A 22,829-nucleotide genomic window follows, 5' to 3' on the forward strand; every position below is an offset into this window, starting at 1 on the left:
GGCAGGTGTATTCCTGTCAAATGTATATGTCAAACTATATATAAATGCAGAGGATTTACTACAAAACACCCTCAAAGTACAAACAATAATGAGAATAGGAGCTAAAACAAATTTTCTGACAGGATTTAGAATAACAGATTTTATTTGAAAAAAAACAACAAATGTAATTATAAAAAGACAAATGACCATCTGTTGTGTGCTGTGCTCTTGTATCATTTCATTACTTGGTAGTGATCTGTGTACTTTGCCAAATTGATACTTTCAAGTGTCAGGTTATGTTAAGGCAAATAACCTTGACTGAAAATTGTGCTAACTGTATAAGACACATTTTTCCTTTGTGAATCTTACAGGTCGTTCTCTAAGCTCAAAGACCACAATGTACTTGGTTTGTACGCTCAAACTGAGTGCTTAACACCCAATTTTTAGAGCCATGCGAGGTGAATCTTTGCTGCTGAAGGCGGCATCCTGGCAGTCTGCGATATAAAGTTGTTTCAAACTTGGCAGAGGTTGTAACAGGTCACTTTTTTCTCTTGCACATTGTCTCCATCCACCTCAAACACGTAATCACAGCGGTGGGGTATTAGAGGGGCTTCGGCCATCCCCATGCTGGAAGTACTAAAGGAGATGATTGTGTCTCGCTGTGGGAAAGATACCAGGAAAGCTCTGTTATTGTTTGGAATTTTGGGGATTCATCTTTAGAATTACATCACGTTATGAATGTTTTGGGCAAAAATTTGCATCAGCTCCATTATTGCAGCATGTTTGAATGAAGCGCACCTGCTTTACCTGAACAGATACAAGTAGAAACTGAACTTACCCCTTTGAAGATACTTCCATAGTTAATAGCAGCTGCAGCAATGGCAGCTCCTCCTTGAAAGTCCTTCCTGCATATGTGGGCCATAATCCCAGCAGCTAGAGCATCTCCAAGAACATTGATCATTGTCCGGAAGCGATCACTAAAAATCAGAGAGAGAAAATGCTAGCTTGCTCATTCTCCTTATTGCACATAATCCGTAAGACTATACAAGTTCCTAGTCCAGTTCTTGAGGGCCCCCTGCACTGCAGATTCTTTCGTTTGCTGGAGTTTCTAAATTCTGCACAAAGTTAACATTACTGATCCAGCTAATGAGGCTTGGACAAAGCAGGGAAACACTGGAAATACAGGCCTGCAAAGTAGAAACGCAATGCAACAAAAGTCATTACCACTATCCATATCCTGTAATACAACAAATCTAAATAACTCTCCTCCCCCTCGTGTACAGATACCATCAAATTTTCAAGTTTAATATCTCCTGGAGTTCATTTATATCAATCAGCAATACACAGAAGTAGTATGGTAGGGACACAATGATAGTTATCCTGTCTTCCAAACAGATCATCCATAGGTCAAGCTCCATCCACACTCCAATCTCCATGCACACTTGTGTAAAAAAGACATCCGGTGTAATTCTTTTGCCAAATCAACATGAGAATCCATGCAGGATCCAAAAACGGTGGCAGGTGAATGAAAAAAAGATGGCCATGTGATAGTAAGCAAAACATCCTAGTGAGGGGAGCTTCCAAGACAGGAGTTCTAAGCTTCTGTGGATATGATATTCAAATCACCATAGGACAACTTTTGTCTGTTCACCAGTTACAGCCTCAAGGTAGAGTGGCACAAAGATGGAGGGGTTTTTCCCCCTAAGAAAAACATTAAACCCATACTTGAGCCTGCCTATAAGTCAGTCAAATTGCTGCTGAAATGTCATGTTTTATTTCTTGTAAACAATTACTTCTTTTCTTTTACTTTAGAAGTTTTAGCATGCTGGTACAACTGGACAAGCAACAGACAAAAGGATCAGAACCACGGCTCTATACAACACCACACGGTTAATAGGACTTACAGAACCCAATCGATTGCCACAATTAGTGAGATATCAGCAGGTGGTAACCCCACAGAGGTCAGGACGATCACCATAGTAACCAGACCCGCTTGAGGTATCCCAGCTGCACCAATGCTGGCTGCTGTTGCTGTTATACTGAAAGAGAAGCATTACAGATTAAACAATATGACCAGTTCTGAGCACAGCAACCAATGGCATCAAAGTTCATGCTCACCTAATTGTGACCAGCTGACCAAAGTCCAGATCATAATCGTTGATCTGAGCGATGAAAATGGCTGCCACCGCTTCGTACAGGGCAGTCCCATCCATGTTAATGGTAGCGCCCACTGGTAAAACAAAGCGTGCAATCTGCCGGTCTACGCCGCAGTTCTCCAACAGACACTTCATGGTGATTGGCAATGTGGCTGAGCTGCAAAGGAATGGAGCAAGAATGATGCTGACTTTTAATACCAAACATTACCAACTACAGTGATGTTACTTGGCAATCTGCATTTCTGACGTGTCCAGCCGTGACGTGACCAGCTTTTCAATTACCCCAAGCAAACCAGCAGTCCATCTCTATCTCAAGAAAGTAGCCAGTGTTTGCCAACACCAGGTTAAATTCAGCCTGGTCTTACTTTTTTTTTTTTTTTTTGTGCCTCCGCTTTTCATGATGTTTTTTTTATTTTGCTATTTATAATCTTCCCCTGCTCATAACTCTAACCATAAAATGGTAAATGGACTGTATTTATATAGTGCTTTCCCATCTACATCAGACGCTTAAAGGACTTTGCAATTATGCCTCACATTCACCCATTCACACACCGATGTCAGGGTGCTGCCATACAAGGCGCTCACTACACACCGGGAGCAACTCAGGGACTAAGGACCTTGCCCAAGGGCCCTTAGGAATTTCCCGGTCACACTGAACTGAGGATCCTCTGGTCTGAAGCCCAACACTTAACCACTAGACCATTACCTCTGTAAGTGTTTACCTTCCCCAAACATTAACCATGACCCCCCCCCCCTTCACCCCACATTTTGTGTCCCTGTCATAAAATGAATTTGTGCCCCCATTACAAAAAAGCCCCATTTTCATACCCCCTGTCACAAACCCATAGATTAATGTACTTTTTGTAACCCAGTCCCACAAACTGCTGTGAGACTCGGTTGGTTAAATTTGTCCTGGTTCTGGGGTCCTCAGCACTGAGGAACATGCTCAAAGACACTTGTCACATGACCATAGTGTCATAATTGGCATTTGTTCATAGTACAAGTAGTATGAGTCATCTGGATCTCCTGAAGTAACTGTTTTCCGTACAACCAGGCCTAGTACTTTAGACATCCAGTTGTAATTTTTAAATCAACAGTTATTATCCAGGTCTCATAAGTTACAAACTGTGAGACCAGAAGCAATAGGATTTTAAAGATTTGTTCTCCTACATTCATATTGACATTGGTGACATGGGACTCTGTAATAACCTCAGATGGACTGGTGTCCATCCAGGGGGAGTTGTAGACTCTCATCGGCTTTACATTGCGGCATCCGAGGATAAGCAACGACATCAACAGGCCCCATAGCCTTCATAGGACTTCAGTCTTACAGTGCATACAGTACAGTATATGTGGCATGTAGACAGAAAGACTGAACGAGAAAGGAAGTGACCCTCCTTCCCACTTGCCTGGATGATGTGGCCAGTGCAATGACAAGAGCCTGCAGTAGCCCTCTGATATACGGGAACGGGTTTCGGTGAGTGAAGAAGAAGAAGAAGAGCGGCAGCAGGATGAGGCCGTGCAGAAACAGACCAAACATGACTGTGATGAAGTACATGCCCAGCTTCTCTCCCAGGTGAGCCGGGTCATGCATGTCCAGAATTTTCCCTGCCACCAGGAATACAATCCCGAAGGGAAAATACCTACATAATAAGCAGATGACAGGAAAAAAAGTGACATGTGTTTGACTACACATTCCATGTTGGTCTCACATTATTTTGGCACATTATAGACAGTGGTTAGTGTAGTTGGTTTCAGTGTGAAAGGTTCCCAGTTCAAACTCCACCCCTGCCACATTTCTCCATGTAATGTGGAATTGCGTCAGGAAGGGCATCCGGTGTAAAACTTATGCAAAATCCACATGCAAACCCACCTTGGATCTGCTGTGGAGACTCCGAGTGAAAACAAGGGAGCAGCCAAAGAGACTTACTATAGACTGAAAGACTAATCCTCTGCTTGCAGCATCTTATCCAACCATTTGATGTTATGGAGCATCAGCAGTAAAGGATTATCTCACACTTATTACGTTGATACAGATGTAATCCAAGAGACTGCTCATCCTCTTGTGACTGTAAATCACTTTGACAAGGAAAGTTCAGTGATCTCTGATGTGCCATGAGGCATTTATTTTTAAACGTAATCCGTACAACTTTATCTAAATATCCAAAAACGCCATGCTTACGTAAGCATGTGCAAGTGCAAACGTACCACATTGCTGCGTTAATGATCTTCATGATGCATTCATTGATACACTGGCACAAGTTGACTAATGGTGCTCCACGATCTCCCATCTTCCCCAGCAGCAGGCCTGAGAAGAAGTACATTTCCACATTTGTGGTTAGACCTTCTAATTGACTGTTATTGTTTCGCCAGTCATTATGTATGCATAATGTGTATGTGTGACTCACCCATGGTTGCTGAGAAGATGACAATCCCCAGTACGTTCATACCTTTGCTGGTACTGGGGATAACCTTGTACTTAATGTCAGGAGCAGGGGTGATCTCCAGGAACAACGGGTGGCCCAGATGAGGGTTGTGGTAGTCAGGCATGACGTAGACATAGTTGGTCTGAGAGTCTTTGATATTGGAGTTGTGCACAGTAGGAACCAGTTCTGTTCGGAACTAGAATGAAGAAGAGAAGAGCATGTCAGTAATGCACCAAATATTCTGAAGTCTGATAGTCTTTGTAGTTCTGAGACTCAAACATCTCAAACATCTACACACACAGTTTCCTCCTAAAATTTTAGAATGGCAAAGTCATTCATTTATTTTTGTCATACATTGAAGAGGACCTTATTGTGGTACCTTCACTCCTACCCTGTGGAGGTTGTTGGTTGTAGTTTTTCTGTTGTGGTTGTTTTCCACGATTGCCCCATTCAGTGTGTGCTGCCTGATACACCAGCACTTTTTCTTTTTCAAGGCATTCCCAAATTGTTATATTGGCTATGCCGAGTATTTGTGCAATTTCTCTGATGAATTATCCTCTCTTCTCAGTATCATAATGTTTTTTGTTTTTTTTTTTTGCTCCTGTGTACACGTACCTGTACCTATCCTTTTCAGCAACACCTGCAGTCTTTTTAGATGAAACTCAAGACTCAAATCAAGATTAGACATGCTCCAGTGCTGTTACTAGACCAAAAATGGGTTAGCCTGATATAAAAGATTCTTTGTATTATGTTGTTTAGCACAACTAGATGTAAGTACCCGGAAATAAAAGCTGACATTTTAAAATTTCTTATCATATTCACTGGACTGGTTGTTCCAATATCTTTGAATGGGACGGTATATTTCAGAGCCACTTTAGTTCCTTTATTCACATACCTGTTGAAAAGTTGCTTCAATCAGATTGGATGGAATCATGTTCCTACAAAAGACAGCACAAAGACACTCAGTGTCAGAAAAGGACATAGTCAGTCGTTCTACAAAGAACAACCCAGGCACCCAATGTCAGTGTGTTTAAAAACAAATGTGATGAAGCATGGATGGATCAGCTGATTTTTTTTGGCCTGTAAGTTGCACCAGAGTACAAGTCACACCTTTGTTCTGTATGCAGAAGTCAGTGTTTCTCTGTGGGCGAGTTTAACAACGGACAGGAACTCAGTACGACATGTGCACACCACAGTGTGTGCTGTTACTTAACATAAGGACTTCTAAATTCCAAAAATAAGCAAGGTGGACAAATAAATGCACATTGTATAAATGACTGTAGGTTCATTCATGTATTGTCCACTATTTGAGCTGTGTGCACCAGGAACCTGAATAGTTAACTCAAGGTCACTTCAGGAATCTGAATAGTCAGTGCAGCAGAAATGTGTGGATAAAAGACAGCAGTGGAAAAAAAATAGCTAATGCTATTTTTTTTCCCCACTGCTGTTGTGTTTCTCCTCTTTGCATCTCTTCTAATGAGTGGCAACATGGGAGCCTCTAAACAACTCTCAAATGACCTGAAAACAAAGATTGTTCAACATCCTAGTTTAGGGGAAGGATACAATTAAAATAACTATACCGGGTATACGAGGTCTGTTAGAAAACTATCCAACCTTTTTATTTTTTGCAAAAACTATATGGATTTGAATCATGTGCACTTGCATCAGCCAAGCTTGAACCTTCGTGCGCATGCGTGAGTTTTTTCACGCCTGTCGGTTGCGTCATTCGCCTGTGAGCACGCTTTGAGTGAGCAGTGGTCCAGCCCCCTCGTCGGATTTTTATTGTGAGAAAAATGTCTGAACGATTTGGAGCTTTGCTGCATCAAATTTTTCCAGAAACTGTGAGAGACAGCCAGGTGGAAACCATTCGGAAGATGCAGACGACTTTCAGGGACGATTCTATGGGGATCACACAGATTAAGGAGTGTTACAACCAGTTTAAGGTTCAAGCTTGGCTGATGCAAGCGCACATGATTCAAATCTATATAGTTTTTGCAAAAAATAAAAAGGTCGGATAGTTTTCTAAAAGACCTCGTATTTAACTAAAACTGCTGATCCAAACAACCAATGATGTATAAAAAAGAATCATGGAAGTCATGAGTGGTGCGGCGCCCAAGCCTTTACATACCTGATGTGTGATGGTGAAGTCCGCATACCTTAAATATATGTTTGCACCTTTGTTGGGATGAATATTTGATCAGCAGCAGTTTATCATTTTCTTATTTTCTAATTTTCACAGTGCTTGAAAATCACATTTGCTGATGACCGAAGAATAAAAAAGTTGCACCCGTCAGAGAGTTTTTCCTGTTTTAATTGGTGCCAAGGGCTGCTACACATTGGACAACATATTGGATATTATTTAATGCAGATGAACACAGATTGCTGACCAACAGCATATACTATAACTGTATGTCACAATACATTGTAGTTGTACATCAGAGTGACTGTTTTTGTACCTAACTTTTGTCTTACATACACAAACCTGGATTAAGAAGAGGGTATTAGTCTCTGAAATGAACTTGGGGATCTTACCCAGTGTAACAGTGTACCAGGACATTCTTAAAAGAGTGCAGGCTTAACAGATCAGTTTACCGTCTTTGTGTTCTGAGCCAGCCTGCTGCCGTCAGAGTGATGAGGCACCTATTTAGCAGTGGAAAAATTCAGTGTTCAGGACTGACCAAATGTAATGGGTCCCTTTGGTATAATACCTGTAAATCATGAGTTTTATTGCCAGTTTTCTTCAGACAATTCAGGAGATGGATACATAAACATTTCCAAGTCACTGAATATGTCTTGAACTTTATTTACTTGAGTGAGATAGATTATCTCGTCAATAGTTTTATATCCTCATTGAGGACAACTTTGGATGCTGTAGCTCCTCTGAAAAAGAGAGCCTTAAATCAGAAGTGCCTGACTCTGTGGTATAACTCACAAACAAACAAACAGCTTAAAGCAGATAACCTGTAAGTTGGAGAGGAAATGGTGTCTCACTAATTTAGAAGATCTTCACTTAGCCTGGAAAAAGAGTCTGTTGCTCTATAAAAAAGCCCTCCGTATAGCTAGGACATCTTACTACTCATCACTAATTGAAGAAAATAAGAACAACCCCAGGTTTCTTTTCAGCACTGTAGCCAGGCTGACAAAGAGTCAGAGCTCTACTGAGCTGAGTATTCCTTTAACTTTAACTAGTAATGACTTCATGACTTTCTTTGCTAATAAAATTTTAACTATTAGAGAAAAAATTACTCATAACAATCCCAAAGACATATCGTTCTCTTTGGCTGCTTTCAGTGATGCCGATATTTGGTTAGACTCTTTCTCTCCGATTGTTCTGTCTGAGTTATTTTCATTAGTTACTTCCTCCAAACCATCAACGTGTCTATTAGACCCAATTCCTACCAGGCTGCTCAAGGAAGCCCTACCATTAGTTAATGCTTCGATCTTAAATATGCTCAATCTATCTTTATTAGTTGGCTATGTATCACAGGCTTTTAAGGTGGCAGTAATTAAACCATTACTTAAAAAGTCATCACTTGACCCAGCTATCTTAGCTAATTATAGGCCAATCTCCAACCTTCCTTTTCTCTCAAAAATTCTTGAAAGGGTAGTTGTAAAACAGCTAACTGATCATCTGCAGAGGAATGGTCTATTTGAAGAGTTTCAGTCAGGTTTCAGAATTCATCATAGTACAGAAACAGCATTAGTGAAGGTTACAAATGATCTTCTTATGGCCTCAGACAGTGGACTCATCTCTGTGCTTGTTCTGTTAGACCTCAGTGCTGCTTTTGATACTGTTGACCATAAAATTTTATTACAGAGATTAGAGCAGGGGTGGGCAATCATGTGCCATGAAGGGCTGAAACACTGCCGGTTTTCCTTTCTACCAATCACCTCAGCAGGTGATTTCATTAAAGATCAGGTGTCTCAGCAGGTGATTTCATTGACTATCAGGTGTTTATGTTCAGAGGAGAAGCTCATCAGCAACCCACCTGCTGAGTTGACTGGTTGCAATGAAAACCTGCACTGTCTTGGTCCTCGTTGCCCACCCCTGGATTAGAGCATGCCATGGGTATTAAAGGCACTGCGCTGCGGTGGTTTGAATCATATTTATCTAATAGATTACAATTTGTTCATGTAAATGGGGAATCTTCTTCACAGACTAAGGTTAATTATGGAGTTCCACAAGGTTCTGTGCTAGGACCAATTTTATTCACTTTATACATGCTTCCCTTAGGCAGTATTATTAGACAGCATTGCTTAAATTTTCATTGTTACGCAGATGATACTCAGCTTTATCTATCCATGAAGCCAGAGGACACACACCAATTAGCTAAACTGCAGGATTGTCTTACAGACATAAAGACATGGATGACTTCTAATTTCCTGCTTTTAAACTCAGATAAAACTGAAGTTATTGTACTTGGCCCCACAAATCTTAGAAACATGGTGTCTAACCAGATCCTTACTCTGGATGGCATTACCCTGACCTCTAGTAATACTGTGAGAAATCTTGGAGTCATTTTTGATCAGGATATGTCATTCAATGCGCATATTAAACAAATATGTAGGACTGCTTTTTTTGCATTTGCGCAATATCTCTAAAATTAGAAAGGTCTTATCTCAGAGTGATGCTGAAAAACTAATTCATGCATTTATTTCCTCTAGGCTGGACTATTGTAATTCATTATTATCAGGTTGTCCTAAAAGTTCCATGAAAAGCCTTCAGTTTATTCAAAATGCTGCATCTAGAGTACTGACAGGGACTAGAAGGGGAGAGCATATCTCACCTATATTGGCCTCTCTTCATTGGCTTCCTGTTAATTCTAGAATAGAATTTAAAATTCTTCTTCTTACTTATAAGGTTTTGAATAATCAGGTCCCATCTTATCTTAGGGACCTCATAGTACCATATCACCCCAATAGAGCGCTTCGCTCTCAGACTGCAGGCTTACTTGTAGTTCCTAGGGTTTGTAAGAGTAGAATGGGAGGCAGAGCCTTCAGCTTTCAGGCTCCTCTCCTCTGGAACCAGCTCCCAATTCAGATCAGGGAGACAGACACCCTCTCTACTTTTAAGATTAGGCTTAAAACTTTCCTTTTTGCTAAAGCTTATAGTAGGGCTGGATCAGGTGACCCTGAACCATCCCTTAGTTATGCTGCTATAGACTTAGACTGCTGGGGGGTTCCCATGATGCACTGAGTGTTTCTTTCTCTTTTTGCTCTGTAAGCACCACTCTGCATTTAATCATTAGTGATTGATCTCTGCTCCCCTCCACAGCATGTCTTTTTCCTGGTTCTCTCCCTCAGCCCCAACCAGTCCCAGCAGAAGACTGCCCCTCCCTGAGCCTGGTTCTGCTGGAGGTTTCTTCCTGTTAAAAGGGAGTTTTTCCTTCCCACTGTCGCCAAGTGCTTGCTCACAGGGGGTCGTTTTGACAGTTGGGGTTTTTCCGTAATTATTGTATGGCTTTGCCTTACGATATGAAGCGCCTTGGGGCAACTGTTTGTTGTGATATGGCGCTATATAAATTAAATTGATTTGATTTGATTTGATTTGATTTGATTTACATCAGTTATGAAGAATAACTTCTTCTGGGTTGTCTGGGTGTCTTGGTGACTTTTCTCACACTTCTCCTTCTTACTTATGCAAGCCATCATCTTGGCTTTTATATTTTTCTTTTATATTTTTTATAAATTTATATCAATTTGTAGAGATTTGCTTTGAATTTGAGGAATTTAAGGAAGATCATTTTAGAAATTTTTATATTGAGAAGCCTGATTTACCTTTTGTATTTGAAATGGCATAAACAAATTAGAATGAGTGAAATACCAATAGTCCGAAAACTTTTTTAAGTCTTTGTGTCTATGCAGTCTGTGAGTTTTTACCTAATGAGGTCCAGCAGAGCATCAGCGGAGGTTATGACGGGTCCTGAAACCCCTTGGTGGTTTTCTTTCTCTGAACTGGATCCTGGGTGAATGACGACCACCAGCGTGATACCAACAATCACAGCAATGAATGTTGTCCATAAGTAGTAGGTAATTGTGAGGACCCCCAGACGACCACTGGCCTTGGTGTCCATGGCTGACAGGCCCGACATTAGACTGGATGGGAAAACAGGGAATATACAAGTTTTGCTTTTAAATGTATTTCTAAATGAAATAGCGGGGGGGTCAGGGTGGTTATGGTTAGGATGGGAGGAAAGAGTAGGATTAGGTTATGGTTAAGGTTAGGGTTGGGAGTAGGAGTAGAGTTAGTAATAGTGAGTTAAAAAAACCCGTCACGAAAATTTGACTAATTTCATGATGGGAGGACGAAACAAAAAAAAAAAAAAAAAAAAAAAACGTGAGACTGGGCTGCCAGTTCAGTCAGGTTTGCTGGTTTCCGAACATGGACAGCCCACTTAAAATCACACCACAGATTTTCAATAATATTCAGGTCTGGGGACTGAGATGGCCATTCCAGAATGTTGTACTTGTTCCTCTGCATGAATACCTTAGTCGATTTTGAGCAGTGTTTAGTGTCATTGTCTTGTTGAAAGATCCAGCCCCGGCACAACTTCAACTTTGTCACTGACTTATGAACATTGTTCTCAAGAATCTGCTGATATTGACTGGAATCTATGTGACCCTCGACTTTAACAAGATTCCCAGTACCTGAACTGGCCACACAACCACACAGCATGATGGAACCACCTCCAAATTTTACTTTAGGTAGCAATTGTTTTTCTTGGAAGCCTGTGTTCTTTTTCAGCCATGCATACCGTCCCTTGTTATGTCCAAATAACTCAATTTTAGTTTCATCAGTCCACAGCACCTTATTCCAAAATGAAGCTGGCTTGTCCAAATGTGGTTTAGCATACCTCAAGTGACTCTGTTTGTGGTGTGTACACAGAAAAGGCTTCCTCTGCATTATAGCATCTCCTTGTGCAAAGTGGGCTGTATAGTTGAACGTTGCACAAAAACACTATCTGCAGCAAGATCATGTTGTAGGTCTTTGGAGCAGGTCTGTGGGTTGACTTTGACTGTTCTCACCATCCTTCACTTCAGCTTATCTGAGATTTTCTTGGCCTGTCAGTTTGGGCCTTAACTAGTACTGTGCCTGTGGTCTTCCATTTCCTCACAATGGAAACTGACAGCTGAAATCTCTGAGATAGCTTTTTGTATCCTTCCCATAAACCATGATGTTGAACAATCTTTGTTTTCAGGTAATTTGAGAGTTGTTTAGAGACTCCCATGTTGCCTCATTAGAAGAGATGCAAAGAGGAGAAACATTTGCAAATGGCCACCTTAAATACCCTTTCTCATGCTGATCCAAACAACGAATGATTTATAAAGGAAAATCATGGAAATCATCAGGGGTGTCTCCAGACTGTTACATACCACTGTGTGTGTGTGTGTGTGTGTGTGTGTGTGTGTGTGTGTGTGTGTGTGTGTGTGTGTGTGTGTGTGTGTGTGTGTGTATATATATATATATATACTCGTATATATAAAATGATAAAAAAAATGATGGTCAATGTTAAACTAGTGTTTGCTTGATTAAATATTTTTCATAATGCAGAATTTTGGGATTTTTGGTCATGTTGCTGAAACTTATTTTTGGCTGTTCATTACATACTTGTTTGGGATTGAGAGACAAGACTACCTATATCGAGTCCAAGTCTTTACAGGGTCAAGTGTGAGTCAAGACCAAAATTTTTAATTAATGTGCATACTTATTCTAATGGAAGACCAAGTCAAGCTTGTGGAGAATTGTTTTCAATTCCGACACCAAACTAAATAAGTGAAAAGGTGGGCTGGAGACCCAAATTTTACTCTAGTATTGAAACATTAATACATAATTGTAAATAGTTAAATGTTCATCTGTCACTATCTATGACTGAATGTTATGGAGTTATGGGGTAAAAACAGCAAGAATGGCAACAAAGATCAACTTTAGTTTGTACAGTGGTCAGAAGTTAAAGTTGCTCCAAATATTGTAAAATGTGATGCAAATTATTTGTTGAGTTAATAGGGTTTTTAAAAGGAATAATTTGCACCATGTGTCATGCTTAGTTATCACATTACAGGGTAACATATGTCACATGTCATAGAATCCAATGGACGTTGACATTGTTTGACCTTTACCTTGCAGACCAAGCATTTAACACAGTCAAAACTATTCCATTTATTAATCCTATTTGTTCAACCAATAATTTGCACCACTTTTTTTTACCAAAAATTGGGGCAACTTTAACTTCTGACCCCTCTACAAACTGAAATTAACCTTTGTCACCATTCCTAAGGCCCATTCACATGTAGCGCAAATTTGGTCAAAGTGCGCATGAAGCAGGAATCGTATGCAAAATGCATAAATTCATAGCTGCCTCAAACACCTCGTACACTTGTTGCTACAACTATTTGAGCACACCAGTGGCTGAAAGAGCGAGCCCATCGAACCCTCTTGCGGCAGGTGTCAGCCAAATTCCAGGTGACACGCAGGAATGTCTAACACCGCTCATGTGGCACTTAGAAAATGTTTGGCTATTCACACTATCATCACGAAAACAGTCAGCAGACAATCACTGTCAAGCTGGATGTGAAATTTGTCTAAGTGCCCCATGACTGTGGCATTGCAAAACAGCAACACACATGTGAGGTGCCAGAGTGTCAGCTCCTCCCGCACACACATGTGCCATGCATGTGAATCGCATTCCCCCATCCCTAAACATGTGGGGGAATCACACTTGCATGAGCTGCTGATATATGGATGTACAGATGGTGTGTTGGTGAGTGCACTGAACTGACAGGGGGTGTGTCTGCCCACAGCAGCTTCTGTTGGATCTCTGGTTCTGGATCTCACAGCTGGGAAACACGTACCGTGTTTGGATGGACATGAACTTTCAACTGTCCACTGTGACGTGCGTGTCTGCTTGCTGTCTTCACGTGGACATACATAAAAACATATATTGCTGTTGCAAAGGGCTGTGGCGAGCACACGCATGGCGCGCACATTAACAGGCTGCCCCGGGTGACAATGGACTGTCAGATCATAACACGCAGTGGGCGATCTGACTGTCACGTCACTCACGTGAGCTCTGTTCCACATGGACATGCACGCGGGGCTGGCTGGACACACCGGACCAGTAGATGTGGACATGATAACAGTGCACTGCTCCATTCATGTCATTTCATGACTGTACGTCTGTGACCGTGGGTCATCTACAGAGGAACAGACGGTTCATACTTGATAAGAGGTTTTTTTAATGGTGTGTTTTTTTTAAATACATCCATCTCATTGTTGATTCCAGGCATTTGCCCGCATTGTTTACAGGCCAGCGATGGTAGCGCAGTGGTAAGGTTTCAAGTAATCAGTAAAGTGCAGGTTTGAATTCTGTGGGTAGCATGTATTTTTTTTGTTTGTTTGTTTTTCATAGCAGTGGGGCGATGTGGTTCCAGAAATGAACAGTTGCTATATTTATTTGCTTTACTATAATTGTGGCTGTTAAAATTAATATTTTTATTCTCTAAGATTTAAAGTGCTAGATGATTGATTTTCCTACTTTTTTACCTGGAGGTGATGAGGGGCAGAATCAGCATCTTCAGCATCCTCATGAGCAATTCTCCAGGGAAGGAAAAGTAGATCTTAGCCTGTGACACACACACACACACACACACACACACACACACACACACACACACACACACACACACACACACACACACACACACACACACACACACACACACACACACACACACACACACACACACACAGAGAGAGAGAGAGAGAGGTACATATAAAACTGTACTGCTTGAATTTGAACTGTACCCACATTACAATTCTACTAAATAATTATGTCACTCATAGAATTTTTCCTTCTATACTATAAAATTCAAAGTCAGCACTTTTGTTTTTATATCCATTTTTCATGCATTGAAATAAAAGATGCAAGTTTTCTTATTAAGGCTTATTTGTCTCAGATTTTGATCACAAACTTTTCACCTTTGCAAATATAATCCTTCCACCTAGCAGGCATGGCATATCCATGTACATTGCACATGTGCACCCGAGTCTGGTCACATTTGAAGCCCACTCTAAAATGTGCAGTTTTATCACTAAACACAGTGTCACAAGAATTGGGGAGCGTGTAGTTGGAGTGTTGATTTCCGGAATGTCCACCAGTGCTGTGAACTGAATGTTTGCTGCACTACAACAAGCCTCCTCCACTGCAGACCACACGTAACCATGTCAATCCTGTTGTGTGGGCCGCCAGAAGAGGAGGTACTGCTGGCCCACCACCAGAGGGCGCCCTGCCTGAAGTGCGGGCTTCAGGCACGAGAGGGCGCTGCCGCCACAGACACAGCCGGGGGTGACAGCTGTCGCTCAATATCTCCTGACAGCTGTCACTCATTCATGCTTCATCATCTCACTCCATAAAACCCGGACGCCATCTCCACCTCATTGCCGAGATATCGTCGAACCGTTCAGGTAGTATTCTCAGCCTTAAAAGTAAACTGTGTGTCAGTCTGAACTCTTTTTTGCAGCCGTTTTCCTGTGGTGTTCCTTGTCTGTGAGACCGGCGTTTGGTGTGACCAGCGACGGAGTCACTTCACACCTCTACCAGATAAGTGGGTAGACAGGAGCTGCACGAGTGTGTGTTAGAGGTGGAGGTGGAATTCCCACCGTTGTTGCTACTGGGTGTGCACACACCCATATCTTATTGTCTCTGCTCTCTGCCAGCAGTACCAGATCCGACATTCGAAGACGGTGGCCACCTGGGGACTCGGGACTTGGCGGCTCCAGTATTCTCCAGGTTCGGTGGCGGAGGAAATCATGTGGTTCCGGTTCATCTCAGGACAGACGTCTTCTATCCTCGAGCCTGCCCACACGTCACCCTTGTGATTGACTGTCTGTAAAATTTCACATTCCTCTGTGTTGTGCTCATTCACAACAGTAAAGTGTTCATATTTGACTCTTTCATTGTCCGTTCATTTACGCCCCCTGTTGTGGGTCCGTGTCACTACACTTTCACAACAGGATATCTCGGCCAGCGTCATGGATCCCGAGGGGCGTCACCCATCTGTTGGACAGCCAATGGAAGAGCAGGGTGCACAGGCGTCTGCAGGAGGCGTGCTCGGTGAGTTGCAGCAAATCCTCACCACGTTTACCGCTCGGCTGGATTTGATGACCGAGCAAAACGTCATCCTTAATCGCAGGATGGAGGCTCTCACCGCACAGGTAGAAGCGCGCAATCAGAGCGCTGCTGCGGCTCCTCCTCCTGCCGACCCGGTGCCCGATATTAACGTTCCACTGGTCGTTCAACAAACCCCCCCACCATCCCCTGAAGCATACATAAGTCCCCAGAGCCGTACGGGGGTTGTGTGGAGACATGCGCGGACTTTCTGATGCAGTGTTCGTTCGTCTTTGCACAACGAGCCGTGATGTACGGGTCTGACGCCAGCAAGGTGGCTTATGTTATTAACTTGCTTCGTGGTGAGGCACGCGCTTGGGCTACAGCGCTTTGGGAGCAAAACTCACGGCTCCTTACCTCTTATACTGGGTTTGTGAGGGAGTTCAGAACAGTGTTTGATCACCCTAACAGAGGAGAGACCACTTCAACAGTGCTGCTGTCAATGCGACAGGGGCGCCGGAGCGCAGCCGACTATGCAGTCGACTTCCGCATCGCGGCTGCGAGGTCCGGCTGGAATAACGTTGCGCTCCACGCCGCCTTCATAAACGGACTGTCGTCGGTCCTAAAGGAGCACCTGGTAGCTAAGGAAGAACCGCGGGATTTAGATGGACTTATCGATCTCATTATACGGTTAGACAATTGGTTGGAGGAACGCCGTCGGGAGCAAGACGAAGGACGTGGCCGGGCACGCGCCGTCCCTCTCCCTTCCGGGTTCGAAAAGGTTCCGCCCTCCCCACGCTCCACAGCCTCAACGCTCCGTGTGGCTACAGCTCCCTCTGCTGACGAAGCTATGGACACGAGCAGGGCCACATTTAGACCACCTATCAGACAGCGGAGGCTGGCCCGCGGGGAGTGTTTTGTCTGCGGTTCTAATGAGCACCTGCAGAGAGACTGCCCCAAGCGGTTAAACACCAACGCCCGCCCCTAGAAACTGGGCTAAGGGTGGGCCAAGACATTCACGTGGGACATACACATATTTCCACACGACTCCCAGTTACAATCCTAAGCGGGGATTTAACCCTTCAAGCCCCAGCACTGGTGGACAGAAGGGAATCTGCTGGACAGCAGATGGGCAAGGGAGGTAGGGCTCCCTCTGGTGGCGCTTCCTTCGCCATTGCAGGTGCGGGCATTAGATGGCACCCTTCTCCCTTTAATCACGCACAAGACACAACCTGTAACTCTGGTGGTGTCTGGAAATCATCGGGAGGAGATCGAGTTTTTTGTGACTCCTTCTACCTCCTGCGTGATTTTGGGCTTCCCATGGATGTTGAAGCACAATCCCCGGATTGATTGGCCGTCTGGGGTGGTGGTTAGCGAAACCTGCCATTGGGTGTGTTTAGGATCCTCGGTTCCTCCCGGTTTACATGCTAAGGAGGAGGTCAAAGTCCCTCCCAATCTGACGGTGGTGCTGGTTGAGTACCACGATCTTGATCAGATCTTGATCAGATCAATGGCACAATCGTACGGACGATTGTGCCATTGATCTGATTCCAGGCGTTGAGTTCCCGTCCAGCAGGCTGTACAACCTCTCACGACCTGAGCGCGAATCAATGGAGACCTACATCTGGGACTCATTAGCTGCCGGGCTGATCCGGAACTCCACCTCCCCGATGGGTGCAGGTTTCTTTTTTGTGGGCAAGAAAGATGGCGGACTCCGTCCATGCATTGATTACAGGGGGCTGAATGAGATTACGGTTTGCAACCGATGCCCGTTGCCGTTGTTAGATTCCGTGTTCACCCCGCTGCATGGAGCCAAAATCTTTACTAAGCTGGATCTTAGGAATGCGTATCACCTGGTTCGGATCCGGAAGGGAGACGAATGGAAGACGGCATTTAACACCCCGTTAGGTCACTTTGAGTACCTGGTCATGCCGTTCGGCCTCACCAACGCCCCCGCGACGTTCCAAGCCTTGGTTAACGACGTCTTGCGGGACTTCCTGCACCGATTCGTCTTCGTATATCTGGATGATATTCTCATCTTTTCTCCGGATCCTGAGACTCATGTCCAGCATATACGTCAGGTCCTGCAGCGGTTGTTAGAGAACCGACTGTGAAGGGCGAGAAGTGCGAGTTTCACCGCACTTCTTTGTCCTTCCTGGGGTTTATCATCTCCTCTAACTCCGTCGCCCCTGATCCGGCCAAGGTTGCGGCGGTGAGAGATTGGCCCCAACCAACAAGCCGTAGGAAGCTGCAACAGTTCCTCGGCTTCGCTAATTTCTATAGGAGGTTCATTAAGGGCTACAGTCAGGTAGTTAGCCCCCTGACGGCCCTGACCTCTCCAAAAGTCCCCTTCACCTGGTCGGATTGGTGCAAAGCCGCGTTCAAGGAGTTGAAACAACGGTTCTCTACTGCGCCAGTGTTGGTGCAGCCCGACCCTAGCCGCCAGTTTGTGGTTGAAGTGGACGCCTCTGACTCAGGGATAGGAGCCGTGCTATCCCAGAGCGGAGAGACCGATAAGGTTCTTCACCCGTGTGCCTACTTTTCTCGCAGGTTGACCCCGGCTGAACGGAACTATGACGTCGGTAATCGAGAACTCCTTGCGGTGAAAGAGGCTCTTGAGGAGTGGAGACACCTGTTGGAGGGAGCGTCTGTGCCGTTCACGGTTTTCACTGACCATCGGAACCTGGAGTATATCAGGACCGCCAAGCGGCTGAACCCCAGGCAAGCCCGCTGGTCACTGTTCTTCGGGCGTTTTGACTTCCGGATCACCTATCGCCCCGGGACCAAGAACCAGAGATCGGATGCCTTGTCCCAGGTACATGAAGAGGAGGTCAAAACTGCGCTGTCGGATCCACCGGAGCCCATCCTTCCTGAGTCCACTATCGTGGCCACCCTCACCTGGGACGTGGAGAAGATCGTCCGGGAGGCCCTGGCACGAAGCCCGGACCCGGGAACTGGACCTAAGGACAGACTATACGTCCCTCCAGAGGCCAGGGCTGCGGTCCTAGACTTCTGTCACGGTTCCAAGCTCTCCTGTCATCCGGGGGTGCGAAGGACCGTGGCAGTTGTCCGGCAGCGCTTCTGGTGGGCGTCTATGGAGGCCGACGTCCGGGAGTACATCCAGGCCTGCACCACCTGCGCCAGGGGCAAGGCTGACCACAGGAAGTCCCAAGGACTGCTCCAACCGCTTCCTGTGCCTCATCGCCCCTGGTCCCACATCGGCCTGGATTTTGTCACGGGCCTCCCACCGTCCCAGGGCAACACCACCATCCTCACGATAGTGGACTGATTCTCCAAGGCGGCCCACTTCGTGGCCCTCCCAAAGCTCCCTACGGCCCAGGAGACAGCGGACCTCCTGGTCCACCACGTCGTCCGTCTGCATGGGATCCCTACTGACGTTGTCTCGGATCGTGGTCCCCAGTTTTCCTCTCAAGTCTGGAGGAGTTTCTGCAGGGAACTGGGGGCCACCGTGAGCCTCTCGTCCGGGTACCATCCACAGACGAACGGACAGGCAGAACGGGCCAACCAGGAGTTGGAACAGACCCTCCGCTGTGTGACATCCGCGCACCCGATGGCCTGGAGCAACCACCTGGCCTGGATCGAGTATGCACATAACAGCCAGGTGTCTTCTGCCACCGGCCTCTCCCAGTTTGAGGTGTGTTTGGGGTACCAGCCCCCATTATTTCCTGTGGTTGAGGGAGAGGTCGGTGTGCCCTCGGTCCGGGCCCACCTTCGGAGGTGCCGTCGGGTGTGGCGCACCGCCTGTTCTGCCTTGTTGAAGGCCCGGACGAGGGCCAAGACCCATGCAGACCGCCAGCGGTCCCCGGCCCCTGCATACCAGCCCGGGCAGGAGGTGTGGCTATCGACGAAGGACATCCCTCTTCAGGTGCAGTCACCGAAACTGATGGACAGGTTCATCGGACCCTTCCGAATCCTCAAGGTCCTCAGCCCTGCCGCAGTGAAGCTCGAGCTCCCAGCTTCACTGCGGATCCACCCCGTGTTTCACATCTCCAAGATCCAACCACACCACACCTCACCCCTCTGTGCTCCCGGTCCAGCGCTGCCTCCTGCCCGGATCATTGACGGGGAGCCGGCCTGGACAGTGCGCCGGCTCCTGGACGTCCATCGAATGGGCCGGGGGTTTCAATATCTGGTGGACTGGGAGGGGTATGGACCCGAAGAACGCTCCTGGGTGAAGAGGAGCTTCATCCTGGATCCGGCCCTCCTGGCTGATTTCTACCGTCGACACCCCGATAAGCCTGGTCGGGCGCCAGGAGGCGCCCGTTGAGGGGGGGGTCCTGTTGTGTGGGCCGCCAGAAGAGGAGGTACTGCTGGCCCACCAGCAGAGGGCGCCCTGCCTGAAGTGCGGGCTTCAGGCACGAGAGGGCGCTGCCGCCACAGACACAGCCGAGGGTGACAGCTGTCGCTCATTATCTCCTGACAGCTGTCACTCATTCATGCTTCATCATCTCACTCCATAAAACCCGGACGTCATCTCCACCTCATGCCGAGATATCGTCGAACCGTTCAGGTAGTATTCTCAGCCTTAAAAGTAAACTGTGTGTCAGTCTGAACTCTTTTTTGCAGCCGTTTTCCTGTGGTGTTCCTTGTCTGTGAGACCGGCGTTCGGTGTGACCAGCGACGGAGTCGCTTCACACCTCTACCAGATAAGTGGGTAGACAGGAGCTGCACGAGTGTGTGTTAGAGGTGGAGGTGGAATTCCCACCGTTGTTGCTACTGGGTGTGCACACACCCATATCTTATTGTCTCTGCTCCCTGCCAGCAGTACCAGATCCGACATTCGAAGACGGTGGCCACCTGGGGACTCGGGACTTGGCGGCTCCAGTATTCCCCGAGTTCGGTGGCAGAGGAAATCGTGTGGTTCCGGTTCATCTCAGGACAGACGTCTTCTATCCTCGAGCCTGCCCACACGGCACCCTTGTGATTGACTGTCTGTAAAATTTCACATTCCTCTGTGTTGTGCTCATTCACAACAATAAAGTGTTCATATTTGACTCTTTCATTGTCCGTTCATTTACGCCCCCTGTTGTGGGTCCGTGTCACTACAATTTCACAACAAATCCAATGTTTTTTGAAGGGCACCACAGTGGCTTAGAGGTTAGCACTGTTGCCTCATAGCAAAAAGGTCATGGGATCGATTCCCACCTGTGGCCTCTCTGAGTGGAGTTTTATGTTCTCCCTCTGTTTCAGTGGGTTCCCTCTGGGTGCTCTGGCTTCCTCCCACATCCAAAGACATGCGAGTTAGGTGAACTGGACGCTTTAAATTGTCCATAGGTGTGTTTGTTTGTCTATATGTGACCCAGCGGCAGACTGGTGTCCTGTCCAGGGTGTACATCACCTCACACCCTGTGAAAAGCTGAGATAGGCTCCAGCCCCTGTGACACTTAATTGCAGTAAGCAGTTGAAGATGAGTGAGTGAAACCTTTTTAAAAGCGCATTGGTCCATTTTTAAATGGTCTTTTACTCTGACCAGTCCACACATATGTGCAATAATCATGCTGCTGCAGGAGTATATGCCGCACCTGCTTGGTGGAAGGTTTATGCTATAACAGCTACTATCACAGTTTTTCTACTGTTATTCACCTGCATTAAAAACAGATACAAAGACAAGTGTGATGCTTGATCACTGAATTATTTCTGTGGCAGAAATTGGTAGCAATTTGGGGTTTGGTGTCTTCCTCACGGTCTGTAATGCTGCCAAATATGCATGAAACCCATGACTTTTGGTACAAGCATAAAAAAGTCAAACTTAACATATCACCTAGAATAAACCAAACCCGATTTGATCCAATGAATGCAGTTAAGTTCATTGAAAAAGGCTGTGAATCTGCTTGATGTAAGTACCTCTGCCAAGGAGGTAATGTTTTCACTGCAGTTTGTGTGCTACTAGGACGATGCAAAAACTACTAAACCATTTTCTTCAAACACGGTTGAAGGGTGGGGTATGGACCAAGGAGGACACCATTAACTTTTGGAGCAGATATAATTCTGGAATAATTTCAACTTCATATTTTAACTGTGTTAAATGCACAAGGACAGCATTTCAATCTTTTTATACATTACAATATGTTCATATATATAACTTTTTTAATAAACATACTTTAGATGAATGCGTCCACTCATATCTCCCTTTTTTTTTGCTTCATTTGTATTTTTCTAACTTCACTGTCACTATGACTACAAAGACTTTTACTGTTGTTTTAGTAGCATTCTGTTCCTACAAGAGAAATACAAAAGGCTTTGTTGAATTTGATTCATAAAATTCTGACCACCTTATTACATCATAAACAACAGCATCTGTCATTTTATGATTCACAATGATCACAACTCTTAACACTTACAGATTTGTTTTATCCATCATTCACCCACACTGAAAAAAATGATACTTTCGATCAACTTAAAAAAAAAAATTGATGTAATTTGTTACAGCTTTTTTTTTTTTTTTTTTTTTTTTAGTTTTTCACAATGTGTATTTATGAGTTGGTAAAGTGATTCCAGCAGATTTACACTGGAAACCACAATTTTCTATTAGGCCAATGTACTTTGAATGAAGTGCACTGATGTTTCACTTTTTTCAATGCATGCAACCATCTATTCATGCATGCATCCATACAGCTATCCATTGATCTGTACCTGTGTGGACAGGTTGAGCGACCTGAGGACAAAGCCCAGCACACAACCGGACACCACAGCAAGCACAGACAGTGTTAGAAGACCGTTCCTCCTGCAGTAGTCCTTCACATACTCCCTAAATTTTACAGACATCATACTCAGGCAATGCTTCTTCAGCCGCTCCATGCAAACTGTCCTTTCCCCAGCACACCCTCCGGCCCCCTCTCTTCAGGCTGTGGAGTGTAATCACAGCTTCTTTACGTGAGTGAAAAAGGTAAAGTATGTTTTCCACCAGTGCGAAACCAGTGAATCTGCCAGTCTGCTGGTCTGAGGTGTTCATGCAGTCTGAGGGAGGACGTGTCAACTGATTCATTTGCTGTAAAGCGTTGTGTGAAAGGATTATCTCCATCCCATGGTAACACAGACTCCACAGCCACACAGGATTATGGAGGATAAGAACAAGACATTGGCACTTATCAGCTCATCCATTCATAGCTCATTACACACCAACTTGTTCATAGAACACATGC

General features: G+C 45.0%; 1 protein-coding gene across 1 annotated transcript; it reads right to left on the reverse strand.

Annotated features, from left to right (window-relative positions):
- Window positions 1-363: 363 nt before the first annotated feature.
- Window positions 364-22,499, reverse strand: slc1a8b (solute carrier family 1 member 8b). Its single transcript, XM_034159778.1, has 11 exons — window positions 22,321-22,499; window positions 14,103-14,182; window positions 10,442-10,657; window positions 5,457-5,499; window positions 4,544-4,757; window positions 4,344-4,443; window positions 3,545-3,778; window positions 2,098-2,292; window positions 1,884-2,018; window positions 818-956; window positions 364-638 (listed from the first exon to the last, which is right to left on the reverse strand). The coding sequence occupies exons 1-11, from the start codon at window positions 22,483-22,485 to the stop codon at window positions 492-494; spliced, it is 1,668 nt and encodes a 555-aa protein (XP_034015669.1). The 5' UTR covers window positions 22,486-22,499; the 3' UTR covers window positions 364-491.
- Window positions 22,500-22,829: the final 330 nt, after the last annotated feature.

Source organism: Thalassophryne amazonica, chromosome 19 (assembly GCF_902500255.1).
Source record: "Thalassophryne amazonica chromosome 19, fThaAma1.1, whole genome shotgun sequence".
Lineage (NCBI taxonomy): Eukaryota > Metazoa > Chordata > Actinopteri > Batrachoidiformes > Batrachoididae > Thalassophryne > Thalassophryne amazonica.